Source organism: Trachymyrmex cornetzi, unplaced genomic scaffold (assembly GCF_001594075.2).
Source record: "Trachymyrmex cornetzi isolate Tcor2-1 unplaced genomic scaffold, Tcor1.1 scaffold104, whole genome shotgun sequence".
Classification (NCBI taxonomy): domain Eukaryota; kingdom Metazoa; phylum Arthropoda; class Insecta; order Hymenoptera; family Formicidae; genus Trachymyrmex; species Trachymyrmex cornetzi.
In genome coordinates this window covers 272,793-293,452 of record NW_017295587.1, presented here as the reverse complement: position 1 = coordinate 293,452, position 20,660 = coordinate 272,793, and the positions used below count along the sequence as shown (strand labels likewise).

At 30.9% G+C, this 20,660-nt stretch overlaps 1 protein-coding gene across 6 annotated transcripts in view; it reads right to left on the bottom strand.

Moving 5' to 3' along the window:
* Positions 1-20,660, bottom strand: part of nrm (neuromusculin) — a 178,989-nt gene that overhangs the window by 23,570 nt on the left and 134,759 nt on the right. For 4 of the 6 annotated variants that reach the window (XM_018504426.1, XM_018504403.1, XM_018504435.1 and 1 more), the window contains exons 6-16: positions 18,999-19,183; positions 13,706-13,856; positions 11,199-11,310; positions 10,779-10,957; positions 10,071-10,412; positions 9,347-9,613; positions 8,553-8,909; positions 7,896-8,156; positions 7,300-7,557; positions 6,695-6,712; positions 5,736-5,876 (exon numbers count right to left, since the gene is read on the bottom strand). In XM_018504426.1, coding sequence (XP_018359928.1) covers positions 5,736-5,876; positions 6,695-6,712; positions 7,300-7,557; positions 7,896-8,156; positions 8,553-8,909; positions 9,347-9,613; positions 10,071-10,412; positions 10,779-10,957; positions 11,199-11,310; positions 13,706-13,856; positions 18,999-19,183 — 2,271 coding nt within the window. Of the gene's footprint in view, positions 1-781; positions 819-5,735; positions 5,877-6,694; positions 6,713-7,299; positions 7,558-7,895; positions 8,157-8,552; positions 8,910-9,346; positions 9,614-10,070; positions 10,413-10,778; positions 10,958-11,198; positions 11,311-13,705; positions 13,857-18,998; positions 19,184-20,660 lie in introns of all 6 variants that reach the window. The other 2 variants (XM_018504444.1, XM_018504417.1) reach the window with 2 other exon arrangements.

Below are 20,660 nucleotides of genomic sequence, written 5' to 3'. Positions count from 1 at the left end.
ACATGTAATTCGACAGCGATTACATTCCAATGAGTGTACATTACAATTCGATAATAACGCGTGTAATGTTTGATTTGTATTTCGTATTTGCATTGTGCTGATTAATACATTAATGAATTCTTGCAAATACTTTATGAATTTATAAGCCATTTTTTTAAATCAAATTAATTTAAATAATGATTATATATTTAATTTTGCAAATAAAACTTTTATATTTATTATATTAATTATTATTTGCAAAATTAAATATATTAAAGTACTTCACTATGATTTATACATTTACATATAAAACTTCGTTTGAAAATAACCGTAATGATTTTATTTCGCGATATCACGTAAGATACGTATAATTGTTCTATTCTTTTTTAAATTATTTCTGCATAATGTAATTAACAAATATGAGTTATTTTAACTTTTCTAAAGTTATCGATTGGGGAAATTTATTTAAAAAATTGGGAAGCACTTTTACAATTATTCGATGAAATGCGTCTTAACTATGGAGAATGCATACATGAAGAAACATCAGTAATTAACCATATACCTCAATAGAAACTATGTATTTACAAGCACAATACAGCAGGCATTTATCCAATTATAAACAGGTATCTATATTTTATAAACCGAAAAATGTGCATTCAATCATTTGCAAATCAAATAGCTTTTTTTCCATTATATTGTGTCTATATACAAGCAAATCTAAAAAGCCAGTAAATTAAGATCGATTTTTTAAAACTAAAACAACATAAAATAGGAAACGCAGTGCACTGCGGTTTGTACTTACTGTTCGCGTTCCTCCAGTTCGACCACCCGAGTACTGTCTGTGTTTTGTTTAGCAAGTCCAAATTAAAAAGTAGAGCAGAAACAAATCAGTTTCGTGTTAGTGAAAACTACTGAATAAACGTATGCTCGTTGCCATAATGTCAACTGTTATTAATTATGGATAAAACTTATATAAGTATTTTTCGAAGAAAATTTGTAAGGTGAAAATTATCTTGTAAATTTATAAAGTTACTGAAGATACATTTAACATTACTTTTTCTATATCACGTGTGGCGGAAATTTTTTAAATAACTAAAATATATATTAAAAATACTAGCCAAGTATCATTTGAAATAAATGAATGTTCAAGCACTAAAATAGCAACCAATAAAAAAATTTTAGAGACTTTATAATATTAATAACCTGTTCATTCCATTTCTGTTGAATGTCTATGTTTGTTTTGCAAAAGTTATAAATTTATATTATTAGAATTACATGCACACATACATACACACAATAAGAGAATCGCGAGAAAGTTGAAAACGAGATGAAAAAAGCAATTAATTAGTATGAGGTGTGACGTGACGTTTTCCGTCCGTAATAAGTCGTATGATTCGATCGGGAAAATGCGACATTTTGGCTTCCTGTATCTCTCCGTTGTATGTACAGAGGCGGGCGTGCTAGGGAGAGCCTCATTAGCGGCTAAAAGAATCCTGCCGCCGAATTGAATTCCACGTGCAAAGATATGTTTTTTGTATTTTGTGAAGCTATTGCTCAAAGCTGAGACCGATCAATCGAAAATTATTCGAGTTACAGACGCCAGTTGAAAAAAAGTTGTTTTGGGAAAAACGCGTTTAAAGATGCGTACATCTCTGCACTATGCGCCGGTTCGCTAAAACTTCACATAACTCGAGGAATACTTCGAATTTCATAAAAACCTTTTATAAGGAGCATATTTTTAAAATAAAATTTTTCGAAAACTGTAAACAAAAGTTTTCGACTTTTTTGAAAATTTGACTCTGGCTTACCCCTTTAATTTCACGAAAGAGTATCAGTGAAAGAAAAGATTGGTTGCTGCAGCAAATTAGATGGTTAAATATGGCATAACATATTTAATTGGCTGCAGCAACCAATTTTTGGTTGCGTTAGCTAATCGAAATCCTATACTGATATTGCGGATAGACTTACACAACCAATAATTTATTGCAGCAATCAAAAATATGGCAATCAATTAAAAATGCTGTGCCATATTTTACCATCTATAATTTGCTGCAACAGCCAATCTTTTCTTTCAGTATGGCACCCTCACTCGTGCCTGACGCCCAATTACCGGTATTGCGACTGAGAATTGTGTAAGTCTGGAAATTTTTTTTTTCTGTCGCGTTAATTTCGAGATTCGAATAAGTTATTTGTGAAAACTTTAAAGAATATTAATCGCAAACACACGACGAAATTGCACCATGCTCGTGAGTGTGGTCGCAGCGGATGCGAACGTACTTTTTGCAACAATTATTACGGAACGATTAACTTTAAGTGGCAGTTTTACTGATTGTGAGAAAGATATTGAAAACAGGTTCCATTATTCCCTCTGATTATAATATTGTTAACTTCATTGTATTTGAATATTTTATAAATTTAATTTGTAAAGTAACATGTAGAGAATAATATTATATTACGAGTCAGACCTTCACATTGTATTGATCATCGTCAATTATAATGCCTATCTTTATGTGTGCGGTAACTATTTAAAATCATAAATAATGAATGACCGAAATCTTGTTATGAATTAAAAATTCTCAAATTAGTTTCATTTATAATAGAAGCACATTGATTTAATGAGAGACATCGCTGCTTTGGATTAATTTTTCTGTTTATTATTGGATCACATCGTTAATAATGAATAGATACAAAGACTTTTGAAAATATAATAGATACTAAAAAAAGAAAGAGGGTCATACAATTAAAAAATATTAAATAAAAATAAAATTAAACACAAATTTTATTAAAACGTAATAGAATGACTTACTGAGTTTTTTCAGCTAAAATAAATAAATAAACAATGTATATAAAACACAATAATAAATAATAAATAAAATTAATCGAAAATTACAAAAAAACAGGAAGACAATAAATAAAAATCACAAAAGCTATGTCCAAATAAATAAGCACAAAAAATCAAATAAAAATAACAAACATTATTTTGGACGTATAAAGTGATATAGTTATTAATGTTTTTTTCTTCCTAGAAAATATGCCTGTAAAATTATATAAAGTCTCTTTGGAAACTGATAAGTATAAAATATTCTTACAATGAGATACTCTCTTTAGATATTAGAATAGTATTATACTGTTACGTCCAGCGGATTCCCACGCTCTTTTCTTTCGTGAAGATCTGGAGATCGTTAGAATATAAAGACAGTTACGAGTAACGGATAAATTGAGCAGTTCCAGCCTAAAAAGCAATAAAAATTTTTCTTTTTCCATAACAAATTGAAGTGAAGGCTCCAGTATCTCCCCGTAAATGTCAACCCAAGATAAATTAAAAATCGGTGCACGTGCGCGAACGGCGGGATTAAAGAGACATCGATGATATCCTCCTTGGAGACACCGTGACTGGAAAAAAATAATAAATAATAATAAAAATGTCAGTTGGAGGCGCAGAACAGGCGCCAAAACATTTTCCTAACGGTTAAGTCGCGGACAATTCTCACGAGTGTGTGTTTCAGATGTTCTCCCCCGCTCAATCATTGCTCACAATTTAGATGACCTTTCCCTCTCGCTAGCAGACTCTCCTTTCACGATCTCGTAATTATCCACGTAGAGGAATGTCCGTTCCTTTTTATTACAACTTTACTACCCTTACAACATCTCCATCCTCTCATCCAGTTCTCACTCGCACCCTCTCTCTAATTCCTCAAATTTAGTTCTTTCAACTCTTTGTTGCACACACACACACACACACACACACACACACACACACACACACACACACAACACACACAACACACACACAACACAACTTCTCTGCTCCACTCACACACGTACACAACTCACACGAATTACACGAAGAATATATTTATAATTAGTTTGTAAACACAAGAAAAATTTACTAATGCTCTTTTTTATAATTATATTATGGTAAAGATAAAAAAATCCGGCTCTGTTAATTTAGAGAGAACTCTTCCTGTATTTATTCCTAATTAGTCTGCAATTGGCACTGGCATTAAAGTGCGCCTCGTGGCACATTGACCCAATTTATGCCCTTTAAACAAGTGCGTTCAATTCGTGAGTCCACTCAGCGGAGCGTTGACCGCGAGAGAGGTTTTTCGTTTCGTCCTTCCGACCCCCGGCTCGTCAAGTCTAGAGCCAGACGAAACGAAACATTTCCCGATTTACATTGGTCTTTCCCCCAGCTCCTTGATTATTCAGAGCTTGGACAGAATTAGTACGATTCGGTTCCTGCTGCATTCATCCCCAACTCCTTGGAATTCGGAGCTCGGACGTAACAATATATATACATAATATCATTAATTTTAAAATATATTTAATTTATGATTGGAAAAGTTCATTAATTTGATTTATTTCCTAGACAAATTAAGTCTATACATTAAAACATTAAACTATCTAGTTATTTTCTCCGTATTATCATAAAATTAATATCGAAAATTTTCCACAGTATCTTATTTAATTTATTTCGATCTTGTACATTCATTTAATTCATACGGCACTGGACCTTTGTATTTAATATGTCTACGAATCATTTTTTAATTAACATTAATATACTGCAATATGATATTATAATTTATGACATTGTAATTCTTTTTGTTTGAAATTATATTTATAACGAAAAGAAATTATTAAAAACAAATTAATATTGATCAACATTATAGCAGCGAAGCATACGTTTCTTCTTAATTGTTCATATTTATCTCTATCTAAATGGAAATTTTATGTCGTTTAACTACTTTATACAGAAATGTCAAATAGTGTGAGCATGCTTTTATTCTACTTAGCATAAATTATATAAGATAATATAATATTGTATACAATGTGTAATATATCTACATCTGTTTGCACGCACTGGGTTAACAAAACTTTATCAATAAATAAAATGTTTTTCAGAATAATACAATCGTTCTCTAAATATATAAATGTTATATTAATAAATCAATTTAATGTTTTGCAACACGTGATTAAAGTAATTTTGATATACTTACGATTACGTGTGATTCAAGCCGTTATTTGTAAATATTAAAAAGCTTTATATATAAAATTGAATTAAATTCTCAAAGAAAGTATAAAGTATAAATGCAAGTAATTAGTTAATAACTTTAAAACTCAAAAGGATAACTGGTGTGTTAACTACATGTGAAAATATTTTTTACATTAACGAAGATACTGCGAAATATACTAGAATGTGAACATAGACATTATACCACAACACGTTTTACTGGCAGGAATAAAAAAATATCGTGAGGATATATGGAAGAAATATCATTATTGTTTATATATAACGTTATTTTCCAATTGTAATAATTATAGATTTAAAATGACGAATATTTTAAGATATATTGAAATATTCACGTTTAGTTTTGGGCCATTTTAGATACATGTATGTACAGATGTAAAATACGTAATGTATATTAATCATATTAGACCATCATAATATAATTATGATTAATATTTATAGGCTGCTGAATTGGATTTCTTCGAATTTCTTTAAAGCCTTATCAAAAATGTATTTCAGATATAGATATAACGCAAATTTAGATCTTGCTTGGAATATTTTAAAGTAATAAATTATCTCATGTGACAAAATTGAGAGATTGCACTATTTTCACACAATTAGCAAAATAATTATATAAGTTATATTGATTTGTTACGAAGTGTTCAAAGAAATCCCATTTTATCTCCGTCATGTAAATCGATGAGCGAACAATTGCAGATATAAAGATCATGTATTAGAGATAACTTACATTTCAATTGGCTGCGTTTTCGTCGGCACACGATATAAATGGCCACGCAGATCAGTATTAGGACTAGTATCATGACCACCGTCATTACGATAATAATCAGTAGCAGATTACCGTCCAATCGATGCCACCAAGGTATATGTCCTGTAACAGGATAGGTTATAACATATAATAATTGATTTTATCATATGTAAACAAAATGTATAAGGATTATGATGCATGAACGACAACTTCATTTTACCAAAATACAAAAATATTAAAAGTAATTAAAATCGAACAAGCAACGAGAAGTAAATTAATTTATCCGTATAATAACTTTTATATGATCAAGTATTTGCAGCACGTATAAAACTGTAGAAAAAATGCTTGAAATTTTGTAGTACTGAAATAGAGGATAGTAAACAAGCTAAATAATTGAAAAAGACATCTATTGCGTTTTATATTCATATAAATAGTCTATAGAAGAATTTGTTGCTCGCGTTATGACAGAACACAAAATTTAAAGCATTTTTATTTTAATTTTATTCTTTTGCGTATAATACTCTTGTGTGTATCGCGATATATTTTATATTACGTTTAAAACTGCAATCAAATGTTTTATTTAAAAAAAAGGAAAATGTTTATTTTTGTAATATATATTGGATAATAATTATATACACATAAATGGTACACATAATTATATGTAAAATATATATTAAAATTTAAAGTGATGTACACTGTTAAACTTTATAGGGTTAAATTAACTCAATGTGAGTCGTCACTGTTCCTACTCAATAATATTATTATTTTTTATTAAAACAATGGTTATATTTGCCACTATATAGTATCAATTTAACATTATATAGTGTCAAATTTAATTATTATTTTAGAAAAAAATAACGATATATTTAGTAGGAGCAGTGGTGACTCACATTGAGTTAATTTGACCCTATAAAATTTAACAGTGTAGGCGTTAAACTTACGTTTAACTCCATGGTGGGCTGTAAAGTGACAAACTCTACTAAATATATTTGTGATTAACAGATTAAAAGTTATCATTCTCATTATAAGTTAAACGATTACATAGATAATTATGAAAATGTGTTACCAATCTATGTCTCAAAAATATTAAATAATTATTGTTTATAATTAAAAACATTAACATTACGAAATAGTTGTAGTTATAAGATATCTATATGAAATTTATATCAATTACCGATATTTTAAAATTGACATTGCATTCATGTTATTAATAGACGTTTGATTTTATCATATGCGCGTAAAAAACTATTTAGTGGGAAACTTTATTTCTTTTTTTTGTCTCACAACTACTTCCCAATATAACGTAAACTTATAAACTGTATGCACGATCATTACAAAAAAGTTTTTCTATTACCGATATTTTTTCATGTTTTTTGCATCACATATTTTTTTTGCATTTCCATATAAAGAATATATAGAAAAATTATTTCGGAATGCAATAATATTTTCAAATAATCCCGGCTGAAACGTTCCGAAAAGTACTGATGCTATTTTTGTAAATATAACACGATATCAGCGAATCAATGAAAAGTTCATTGTACCAAACCTGGTATATCGCGTTCACACGCTACGGAATGGCCGATTGTGTTGTTTGCCACGCACACGTACGTCCGGAAGTTAGTGACTGAGGTATCGAGCAGCATGTAACTTTTTCCGTTTCGTATTTGTGCGACTTGCTCCAGCGAATCGTTTTCGTTCTTCAATGACCAAGTGAAATCCGTCTCTTTCGGATTGGCGACGGCTGAGCAAACGACATAATCCTGGCCCTCGAATCGTTCTTTTTCTATGTGACATTCTGGTTTAACTGCATGAAAAATATGACATCGCTGTTAGACGCCAAAAACACGTAGAATTACTTTTTAGGAATTTCTTTTATTAACAATATGATATTTTGAGAAACAAGTGAAAAAATATTAAATTTTGCATCAAAATAAAAGATGCAAGTCGAGACGTAAAAATAAAATTTGGAAGAAATATTTAATTTTTTTTTGTAATTAAAACCAGCAAAAAATAAGAAAACAATTGCAAGATTAATTTTATGTTACCCATATATATATATATCTTTTTATAACTTAACAAATATAGAAAAATTGAAGTTTTTTGATTATTTATTTAAAAGTTTAAAGACGTAATGTAACGTACATTGCACATTCATGATAAATGAGATATTCAAGGAGCCGTGACGATTCCATGTCTCACAATAGTAAGTGCCACTACTGCGCCGTGGTATTGGCATTTTCAAGTCAAACACGTGACCTTCCATAATGATATCAGTGGATCCTTCGCGGAACCACCGGAAGTTTGGTTTTGGTCGCGCTTTCGCGTTGCACTCAACGGTTTCCGGTATCGTATCCACTATCACATCGATTATCTTCTTCGATACTGTAATATCCTCTGGGGGAACTTGAATAAAAAATCAATTTTAGTCATTTATATCAATATGAAAAATATAATAGTCTACGCGGCAAATTTAAATTGAAAATAAACTCTTATTTGAGATTCATTTTGTTCTCTTAATTTTAAAATGTTTTTACGAGTATATACTTGAAAAACAATTTTACAGAAATTCTTGTACATATTTTACAATAAATATGATGAAAATTAAATGATGTTAAAGTGCCTTACATATTTGTTTAACGTTAAGTTTAATATCAACAGGAAATTCTCTTTTGTATAGTGTGTGGAACAAGAAAGTTTCTTCTTCCCACAATCTCGCTAAATAAATGGACCGTTATAAAATGGAATGTAAGCAAGTAGAGATATCGCCGCGCCAAAAAGAAAGATTCGGATGAAACGTACACTCGACATGAAAGTGGGTAAAACTCTCCACGCCCGGACCGATTCCGTTGCTGCTGCTCTTGCAGGTAAATTTGACGTTATCCTCAGCACGGTCGAGCTGACCGTTCGGCCAGACCGTCAGATTCCATATGAGAGTCGATTGGATGCTCTCGAAGTCGTCGGTCCTTGGGTCAGGCGGATGATAAACGTTCGACACGTAGTATCGATTCGTTTTCGTGAAGTTCATGGGAATGTCATCTCTCAGCCAGGAAATAGTGCAGATCGGAGCGCATTCGACCCAACACATGATGCTCACGTTAGGCGCGTTATAGACGTAGCCGCGATACGAATGGAGTTTCTTAATGAACGTCGGGGCCACTAATGAGAAACGATAACTCTCGGTTAAGCATAATAGGATTTGCCATTCAATAATTATGAGAAATGTCGGACAATCTATTATATCACTTACAGGAATAGAAGAGATCAGTTTAATATAAAATCTTAACGTTACGTCACAGATTTATCGTGATAGACATATGTTATAATATATGTAGGTTACGTTAGATGATATTCGAAAGAAATTAAGAAATAAAAATTTGATTTATGATGTGTCTAAAATTATAATCTAGAATTTCTCTTAGAATTTCTAAATTTAATTTTGATCAAATTATACGTTTCAAATGTATAACAAGCAAAGTGAATTGAACTATATGAATCCTTAAATATGTCACTGTTGGGTCGAATTCGAAAATGTCGCCATGAAACTCACAGTAATTGTTGGATAAAGTTTTAAGCGCGTTGACATATGTACTCACCAGATACGTCGATAAACGTTGTGGCTGGTTCTCCATCACCAGCTTCATTGTAAGCCAGACATGTGAAATTCGCCTCGGTTTCCAAATTAACTGACTCGATGAAGAGTGTGGCTTCGTTCTCGTCTGGAAGTCGGTGCCAGCCGCGCAACCACTTGAAGCCTGCCACCCTCGGTCGACCGGGATCCAAAACGAAACAAGTGATGGATAATGCTTGTTTCTTCACCACTTGCCGAGGTTCATACGTTATCGACGCCGGGCCGGGCTTATCTGCGAAAATGTTTCAGGGATGCAGGGTACGCGAAGAAAGGAGAAAGAGAGAGAGAGAGGGGGGGGGGGACAAACTTGTATCCCATGCTAAATATAATCCGATTAAATAAGATATTGTAGATAAACGATATTGTCGCGTACATATGTAAGATAAAATCCGCAATAATCGATAATTATTGCTGCAGTAATTAATGTTAAACACAAACGATCGTTTTTATAACGCATTATTTGATAATATTCCAGAAGCCCAGGATCATTAATTATTTTATAACATAGTTCTTTTAAATTGCTATTGACAAATATTGTAAAATCAAAATTTTTAATATAATTTCTATTTGCCATTGAAAATATAAAAAATTCGGAACACGTATTATAGTTGGAAATGTAATAGGCATCGTCAATTTCTGTACTATCACCGCGTAACACGAATGAGTGACAGATGACAAAGAGGACTTACAATAAACTATGACAGACGTGCTCGGGGAGTTCGGTCCCCAACCAGCATCGTTTTTCCCCTCGCAGGAATAGTTGCCGTGGAAGGTGCGGCCGACAGATTCCAGCAGCAATTTGCTGGGATCGATGTCACAGAATGCCAATGATTCCTCGGAGCTTGTCATGGCAGTGCTATTCCTCGAGCAATCCGGAAGTTCTTTCAATAGGTCTCCGTCCAAATACCAACGGACGGCTGTCAGTATCGCCGGATTACCGGCGTCGACCTCGCACGTTAGCGAAACATTCTGACGATCCGCCTCGTTCACAGGTGTTTCCGGATCCATTATCACTTCCACCACTGGCTTATCTATGTAATAAAACACGATATATACATTCGTGCCGTATAAATCTCGCGCGAGTTCAAAAGTACGTCGCACGTCGAGTTCTCTCCAACTTTATTCCCGATGTAATCGCATAGCTTTCAATGAAGCTGTCGTTTTCTAATAAAAAGATTAACTGCGCTCCACGGAAAACTGCCGCGAGAAATAAGAAGATAAGATTTTGCCAAAAGTACAATGGGATTCTGTTGGATTTAGATTTATTACTAACCGTAAGATTTATAACCCACGTTTGTGAACATAAGATTGTAAAGATTTTAGATTGTATCGACTGCTTTTTATTACATTCAGCAATTGACTTCTATTATCTGTCTCGTATAAAAGACGATACGTACAAAAGACTGAAACCTGCACGGTAGCCTCGGAAACGGTTGGACCGGCGTTGTTTTCCAGGATGCATTTGTAAGAACCCATGTCGCTAGGAGTCGCGTTTTTCACTGTGAGTGCTGTTTGTTCCGTGATTCCACCATCGTAATGTTCTTCGTTTAACACTAATTCATCGTCGTCTCGTAACCTATATCACCCGATTTAGAGAGAGAAATAAAACGAGGAAATAGAGCACTAACTTTATTTTCTAAGATGTAAAAGCAACGAAAATATCTTTAGTTCTGCTGCATGAATAAAACAAAAATGTCTTGAGCTCTGCTGCTAATTTATCTAACAGAACCAGCTTTTATTTCCCACAGGAAAATGATCGTTATCCTAAAGGATTCATTCAAGCTAGTATGTATCTTTACGTGGTAATGGCCACTTACCACGTCACCTTTAGTAGCGTAGCCGGATTTGCCTCATAATCGCAGAATATTAAAAAATCGTCTGTCTCGTTAACGGTTATGTTGTTTGGCTTCATTTTAATTATTGGCGGATCTAAAGATAAAACAATCAATGTTACGAACAATGAAAATCAATGTACAACATTTAGATGTAGGCGCAAAAATAGAACATTTACCACTGAAAATTCTGGAGTGAAGGAAGGAGAATGTAATAATCGCTAAATTAAAATTGCTTAATTAAAAACAGATAACTCTTATCTTTTTTAAACGCTAATAAATTTGATAAAATTCTTTTCAGCGTATATTAATTTTCTTGATATTTGTCAAGTTAATGTTGAAGATAAAATGTTTAAAAAAAACATTAAAATAATATATTTCGTTATTATATTATTAGTATAGAAATCGATTCAAAATGACAAATTAATTTTTCTTGAAATCTTATCTTATTTTAAGATTCATGTGCTTTTAACGTATTCGCTTTTTTGTGAAATAAAAATTTCTCTTCTTTCTTCGATATCTGAAACCGTAAAGATTTTTCTATCTTCACGATTGCCTTTTGTTCCAAGATGGATAGCACTAAACTTAAATTGAATATAAAATTTAGATCCGCTTGGGTCACAATATTATATACTTAACAGGTCCTAGAAAATACGGAGGGGGGATAAAACAAAATTCTCGTAAATACGTAGACGCGAAAGTTGCTGTCACGATGCAAGCCGGAGAGTTGGAAACGTGCCAAACTTGATGTCTGGAGTTTCTCGTTTCCAATCCATGGGTAGTCCCCGTTCTGGCTACAAAACGAAAGTTTCTCCGCCATTCCGCACTGTAACTGGAAACATCAGGGAGATGCACAACCGTCCATCTCTTTTTGTCTGTTTCCGTGCTCACGTAATCAAGATATCACGCTCTTAAAAAAGTTGTAACTGCACTGCTGATGATTTTAGAATTAAACGAGTCATAAATCTATAATAATTGACATTCTAAAAAAAGATAATCTATAATGAAATGCCAGAAAAAAGACAAATTTTTTGATTAGTTGTACATGATGTAAAATAATTAATTTAATTTTTTAAATTGTGATTGAATAATCTTTTTTATAGTTGTAAATATATTTTTATTTTCAAGTATGTAGTATTAGTAGGAAGCTTTCATATTTTTTAATGTTTGGACAACACGAAAATGAAATTATATTTGCGAAAATTACATTATTTCATCAGAAGAAAATATTGTGAGAGCGTCTACAGGTATATAAGGAAAAGTTGTCCGGCTATAGCGTATCGACGTTGATCTACCGAAGCATGCGACTGAAAAATTGTATAAACGTTGTGCGACTTGTGTGCGAGTCAATCTTTCAAAAAGGGCAAGATAAATGTTTATTAGATGCTCAAACGGAAAATATTCTGGAATGAAATTCTTTAACTTTCATCCTTTTAAAATTTTCAATCGTTTCTTCTGAACATATTTGCTTTGATTTCTGCAGCGTAAATTGAAAAGTCTGCAAGATTTTCAATTATATTTTTATTCCTTTTCGAAAATTATTAAGTTTATTTTCCTACTCCGATCTATTTTCCGAAAGTTGTCATTTTTAAATATAGAAATGGCTGGAAATCTTTAGGAATAATGACAGGAATAAATCCAATCTTACTATTATAATGTTTTAATTAAAACGTAGAACAACGGGTTATTTAAAATTTCAATCTCAGTTTTTCCTCGTCACGATCGTATGTAAATTTTACATGTCACATTTAATTGTAGAATAAGGAACGAGTTTTTGAATTCGATAGCAAGTTAAGATTCTACTGATTGCTGGCATTTCCAAGTTACGTCAATTTGCATAGCATTATGCTGATGAATAGCGAACTGGTATGTGTAGAGTTATTTATTTAAGGGATTTGGTTTATAAGGACTAAGTATATGCAAATGTTAATAACCGCTCTTGTAACCCACAGTTTCTCGTAGATGCAGAATGTGCTCACTGTTGTACGGAAATGTGCGAATTTTGAGTTACAATGCAATCTTGTTGCAGCAGTCGCTATTTTAACGTTATTAACATAATTGTAACTATTAAAAATGACGGATTTATATTGCCCTTATTATTATTTATAAAATGAATAGAATCAATTATTATTTGATCCAACTTGCTTGTGAGATTATTGGATGTTTGCTTAGATAAAATTGGATTTCATCTTTTCTGAATCAATCCAATCCTATTCGATTCGGTATGACAATTTTGATTTCAATCTCTTTGCGATTATTTGTTTAAAAAGATATATACGTATATATATATATATAATTATAATTATACGTATATACTTTTTCTTAAAAAATATTAAAATCTGAAGATACTTGAGATAAGTGAATAAAAGAATATATAATTTACAAAAATTAAAATCAAACTTATTATACCGACAAAGCCACAAAATACATTGTTGCAAAAGAATGGCTGATGTCAATAATCACTAACTTATCTCGACTTGTAGTATACTTACATAACACTTCGATCGTTGTTGCTTCCTTCATTGGTTTTAGATCTTCGGTACGTGTAACTGAATTCTCAGCGTAACACTTGAACGTCTTGCCGTTGTCGTATACCGATGCTGTAAACGCGAGATAACTTATCGTCTCGAACGTACCATCCTCCTATAAACAAAAAAGTTTAAAGTGATCAATGGAAAAATATTTAAATTTAAATATTTATATCGCTAAATTTATCGAGTATTGATCAAGTGCTTAAACGATATTTTATCTATAAAAATGAGCATGCATTATTCGCGTGGTTCTATTATTTTCTTATTATTCTCTTTTTCGATATATAACTTAAATCATCGTTTATAAATTGTTTTATTTTAAAGTAATAAAAATAATGACATATATGCAATAAAAAATATAGATAATAAAAAACGCGATTATGTTTAGAGATTAATTTAAAAAAATTTAATTCTTTAAACTGAAAAAAATAGAGAGCAAAATGCAAAAAATAGAAGCGATTCAATTAGCGTTTATCTGTTTTGATAGATTTTAATTAACTTGCGTCGTATATTAAAAATATTCACGTTATCATATTTCTATGATATGTTTTAATCGCTGCCGAACATTCGTGATTCATCGAAAAATGGATTTCTGCATCAATTTTCAGTTGGCGAAAAATAAAAGTAATGCAATACTGTAAGCGTCCATTTGAAGCTCCGCGTAACTTTAATAATTCTGTAATTACACAGCGTAATTGAAAAAGTACTAACAAGTCGACATTTGTGAAACGTATATCTTGTTATATATTTGCGTAAAGGTGATCAATTCTTTCTTTCGAGTAATTGTATGTTTCATTAGTACTACGTAGATATTTTGATTTAAAACCTCATATAGAACAATAAATGATTACATAAAAGCTAAATTTATATTCGCTCAATAGCAATATTTTAATTTAAAATAATTTTGATGATATCTCGATCTATATGGCAGTAAAAAGAAACTTTATATTAATAAAAATTAATATATTATTTATTGTATAATTATTGCTTGAATTTATTCTCATTTCTTCTATATAAAATTGTTATTTTCAATGAATTAAACATTACTTCAAAAATAAATTTGTTAAATTTAATTTAAAATGTTTTCATTTAATAGCAAAAAGTAAGATCTAATTATGTAGAACAAATTTTATGAAAAACAACTATCTAAATTACCTACCAGTTCATTAAATTATTATTATTAAGTAAGTGAAAAAAACAATTCGATTTATTCTTGTAAAATTTTTAATTAATTCTATTATTATATGATTAAAATTATATATGAAAATTAAAAAGAAAAAATATATCCCTATAAAAATAAAATTAGGTTTTTTTTTAATAGCGTCAATTTATTAGGAGAATCCGCAAAAACGTACAGAGAAGCATGAAAATAACGCTTGTCGCAAAAATTGTTGTAAAGCCATCTCCTGCTGAGCTTGTAATATCCTACTTCGCGCGAAAGGGTGTACTCGAGCTTAAAAATGTGATGCTCTTAATCCTGTTATGACGTGACGCTCATATTGGCTGTAGGAATTCGTGGCATGTAATTGCTTGTCGTTGGGTACCGGCCTGCTATCGTGTGCAATGTTCTGAACGGATTCAGTTGTATCGTCGCTCGTTCCGTAATCAGGCCTACTTGATAAACAATACAATTATAATATCCCAATCATATAGAATTGCAAATGTTAGAAATATATATTGATAATCGCAATTATACAAACTGGCGATTAATTAACAACGATTTCGATTCGTTAACTTTGCCGACGCGCTGAGATGCAACGGTGATTGTTCTTCTTCAAACATCGTTAATTAACACCGCAAAATGAATTAAATTCGTCGTGCATGCGTTATCTACCTATTCCATATTATTCGAATATTTATTTTCATATTAAAATTATTCAAACAAATATATTTTTATATTTGTGAAAATATTGCAGTACGCAATGTTTAAGTTTGCATATTAAATAACAAAAGGTTATTGCTGATATGTAAATCATGGTACAACCGAAATAGGAATTTTCAGTATTGATTTGAACATTTCACGGATTTCACCGATTAAGGTCCAATTCTACTAATGTAAGATTAATTTTAATCTCTGTCTAATTTACTGTTTATTTTTTCTGATTCTTAGAATTCGAAAAAAATAAAGAGTAAATTAAATCAAGATTAAAGTTAATCTCTTACATTGGTGGAACCGTACTATTTAATAATATTTTGTAATATTGTTAGTTCAATTCACATAAATATATGTCGATGCAAAGAGAGTGAAATAATAAGAGACAGTTGATAGACGTCTTTATTTTAAGAGAGACAATTTTTTCTGTGCATAAAGAACCTTTTGTTATCGAGACGGAATGTCGTTTTATCTACTTTATGACTTTTAACCATGACGACATTTTTTTGCACTAATTACATGTAGGTGCGAGCGGTCTCGTATGCAGTCATTTTGCGTGCACGCGGCTTTATAGCTTCAGATACTTTCGTAATGGATTTATGATAGCTGCGTGACGCCTACGACTTCTACATGCATATACGTATACGCGATAGCGAAACGACATGATATGTAGAGGGGTCTAATGATTTTTCGATGCTACCGCTGCCATGCAACCACTCGTTCGAGCATGAAATTGATTTTTTACAAGTCAAGAATAAAATAGAGCCACGTGACTTGAAAGTAAATGACGATTTCGTGATGTTGTCATTTTTTATTTTATTTTGTTATATTATATTTAAGGATGTATTACACATATTTTTAAAATAATGAAAAAGTTCTGAAAAAATTACAAATTATTCTAGAGAGATCACTAGATTTTATATTTACAAGTAATACAAAAAATTTACCGACAATTTATCATCTGGAACATAAGTTATTTTAATAAGAAATAGACTTTTTCAAAAATAAAACTAAAAAAGTGGCTTGAAATTATAAACATAATCAAAACAGAGTATACAGCCACAACGCCAGATAGTATTTGCGAAAGTTAATTTGTTCAATTACATTAATTTACACGTTTTAGTCACTATTTTGGACCAGCATCAGTAATAATATACTTAATAGAAAATTCTTACAATTACAAATTTATATCTCGTGATGTAGTCTTCTTAATTACAAAACAGATTTTTTACAAAAAAATAAATTATTTAATGCGCTTTTTATAAAATTATGTCTCGCTCTATATTATTCGAAGGAATTTTAATTTGATTCGTCTTGATTTTCTAACGATATTCCATAATACATTATATGAAGATCTTTTGTTCATGAAAGGTTGTATGCAATTATACAACTTTCTAAAAATCTATGTTTTGATAGAAATGTATGGGAATGTATTGAAAAATAATGATAAAAATCTCAATTTTTTTTATACAAGTTTTTAAGTATTCGAGATGATTTATGTAAAGTTACATTACGATGTAGAGATTAATTTTGTAAATAAAATTTATTTTTTCAAAATTATTTATTTTTTCTAAATCTTTGTAACTAATCTCTGAATCATAATGAAACTTTGCATAAATCATTTTGAATACTAAAGTATTCACACACAAAAAATTGAAATCTGTTTGTCATTGTTTTTTCGATTTTAATTTATAGCAATAAAAATAATAACAAATAAAGTAAATAAAAATGTGTTATTAAAAAAAATAGATTGTAACAATTTTTATAAGTATATAGTTTATTTAAAGTATAAATATTAATCATTTATAAAAATAGATATAATACATCTTTAACTATTCCACAATCAAAATTTCATTAAAAATGTTTTTTATTTAATCGAGAGCCATCGGAATTTAAATCTCTTTACATTTTTGTGAGTATTTTTCCATTGTACGATCGCCAGTAGTTTTTATAAAGCAGAGTTGAAAGAAAATTGTATGTAACCACTTCCATTCCTACAAAACAATGAAAGGATAAGTCGGTCCGCAGATAATGCGGTCTTTTCATTCGCGAAATTTCGTTTTTGAACACATCTAAATCGTATCTGATAAAAACTGTATGATTCAAAAAGAAACCTCGAAAAGTACGTCGATCGATAAACTGTCGAACTTCCTAGAGTCTAAATTCGTTTCGACTCTGCCACTTTTTCCAGGGTGAACACGAAAATTTGTTGCTCCACAAAAACGTTAAATGGGAATTAAAATATACGATAGGTGCTGTACCGATCGATTTAGAATTTCCCGGTAGGTAGTTTCTCGAAGTTTACTATGGCACTTGCGAGTCTGTACGCTTTCGCCTAGTAAGTAACTGAATCAAAACTTTCGTGAAGCACTTCTCTCATTCGTTGTCGCGTACCACGAAACCTGCTTATCCTGTACATTTATTTAGATGCAAATAGTGGTGAGGTCGACGCAAAATTCAAGCCTATTAAGAAACTATTATATATCAGAAATTCCGTGTATGTTATCCAATAAACGCGTTTGGCGAATAGGAAGATCTTTTTAGTAAAAACTATTCTTTCTCTATAAAAAAAAATAATTTTGCCAGACTTTAACTCTTAAATTTTACAGGAGCGCATTTTATTCTACTGGGTGGATTTTTATTAACATTGATACTCATATATGTATTATTTGGATCATTGATAACGAATTTAAAATTTTGTAGAAATTAGAAATAATAGATCAAAAAGTTAAAATTTGATGCATTGAATTTTATATTTTTATTCACTTTTCCTCTTTATAAGAATTATTATTGTTGTAAGAAAGTAATTTCTATATATTTTATATATATTTATACGGAATAAATCGCTTTTTTCTATGCTCTCTAAATCTAAACCAGTCATTGATATCAGTGCCAAGTATGCCACTGATAATCAGTGAGTGAAATGTGAAATTCCTAACCTAGAGCTAACCTTTATTATGTGATTTAATAAATTTTATTTTAGTGCATAAATTTAATGAATATAGTATTAGAAGATTGAAATTAACATATAAATATTTTAATTAACATATCAATATTTTAGGATATATGCTCAAATCTCTTTCTTTTTTAATAGAACTTCACTGATTATTCAGTGCCAAATACGTCACTGGGTGATTAGTGAACAGTGGCATACTTGGCACTGATATCAGTGATTATCCACTGATTCAGATTTAGATGAGAAAACACTTTCAGTATTTTTACGTATTTAAAACTTTTTTTAAATAAAAAATGAGCACACGTGAAAATTGTCCATAAATTATATAATACAAATTGAAGTGTGCTTAATATTTATTTAAACTCACAGTCTTCTAACTTCATTAGTTATGTATACCCCAATTAATTTGGAAAATTAATACTCACATTTTCGTGTATTTTTGTTTCGAACATTTCGAATCTCTCATTGCTCTCGCTTAAAAGGTGCGTTCCGTTCTTCCATGTCACATTAGCAGCGGGTCGTGCGGCCTGTACCTTACATTGCAATAAAATCTTCGTACCCTGCACAACGTGACCGACCACTCCCTCCAAATCCATCTTCAACGGACGCACTGTAAAGAGAATAGGCAAGTGTCAGACTAATATGTAATAAAACTGAGATATAACTCGGCCTCGAACTCGGCTAAATTGAGCAAACCATGATTCTGCAAAATTAATATCTTTTAAATGTTTATTAAAATTAATGTCTCTTTATAAACAATTCTGACATTTTCTAAAAAAAATCGAAATCCTAACTCAATTATAACGTTGATTTATTATATATTTTTATTTTGTTTTTTAGCAAACTTTGTACTATTTACTACTATGAAAAAAATATTAGAAATCCGAAATATTTAGTTTTCGTATTAAAAAATAAACTTTTTGAAAACTTGCATTTTTGCTATATATAGATAATGGGTGGGATATATGGCAAAAATGCAAGGGTTTCAACAAACTAAACAAAGAGAATATGAAAGCAAAGCACTTGTATTTTGCTATACAACATGCTTTACTATTCCTCTACACGTATGTATCACGAAATAACCACTAGGTCTTTTACACGCCTTATAGTAATCATTTTATGTAGATTATAATTTATGATGATGCTACATGTTACACACACAGTGACAAATCGATTCAACTCACAATAATTTCATTAATATTAACAGTAAGAAGCTGAAATTATAACTCTATACTAATATAACATAAAGGCATGTAACAGAGTAATTGCAAGAAAATTACCCCTACTCCTTCTATTTTTTCTGACTTCCGCGGCGTAAATCCCAGAGCGGCGTATATACCGGAGTTACCCTATCACAACTAACCGCAAATGCCTCTTTACGGTTTAAATGCTCGTGATTCTTGAACATTGAAGTTTGTGTCACAAACGATAATCTTTTGTGTTGCAATAAAGATAGTTTACGCGTTGCATTTGACGATGTCTGTATAGCTGTCTGTCTAAACGTGCCGTCCTTTCTGTGTATTAGGTCATCTGAAACACAGCCGTTAACGGTAATAGGCGCCATGTAATGACGATCGCGTGGTATCTAGGCTTCGTATGGCACTGAAGCGACATTAGGGTTGGCATGCGTAATTGAGGGTAGATCGACATGATTGTGGATATTTGTGTGAGACGTGCAAAACATTAATTTCAGCAATTTCATATCGTTTCCGATATCTTTTGGCATGTGTAAATTATATTCCTTATTAGCACATATAATTTATTTATAAGTACGAGAAAATCAAAGAAGCGATATATATGATATATGTCGCTTTTCTCTTTCGTACTAACACACACAAATTGATTTATACATATAATATTTTCCTGAGGTTTTGCCCTGTTAGTATTATTTTTATCTTTTATGTGCGTCGAAATATAAATCAGTCTTATGGTTAATCAATCATTTCTGTAGTGATTTTAAAGTAAACAATGTTTATATCAATGTATGCATTTAGTAAATAATAGAGGAAGGTCACCGATACCGACATACCACTTTGTTTTTAGACAATATTTCTTAAACAAAAGGTAAAAATACAACTTCAAAAACA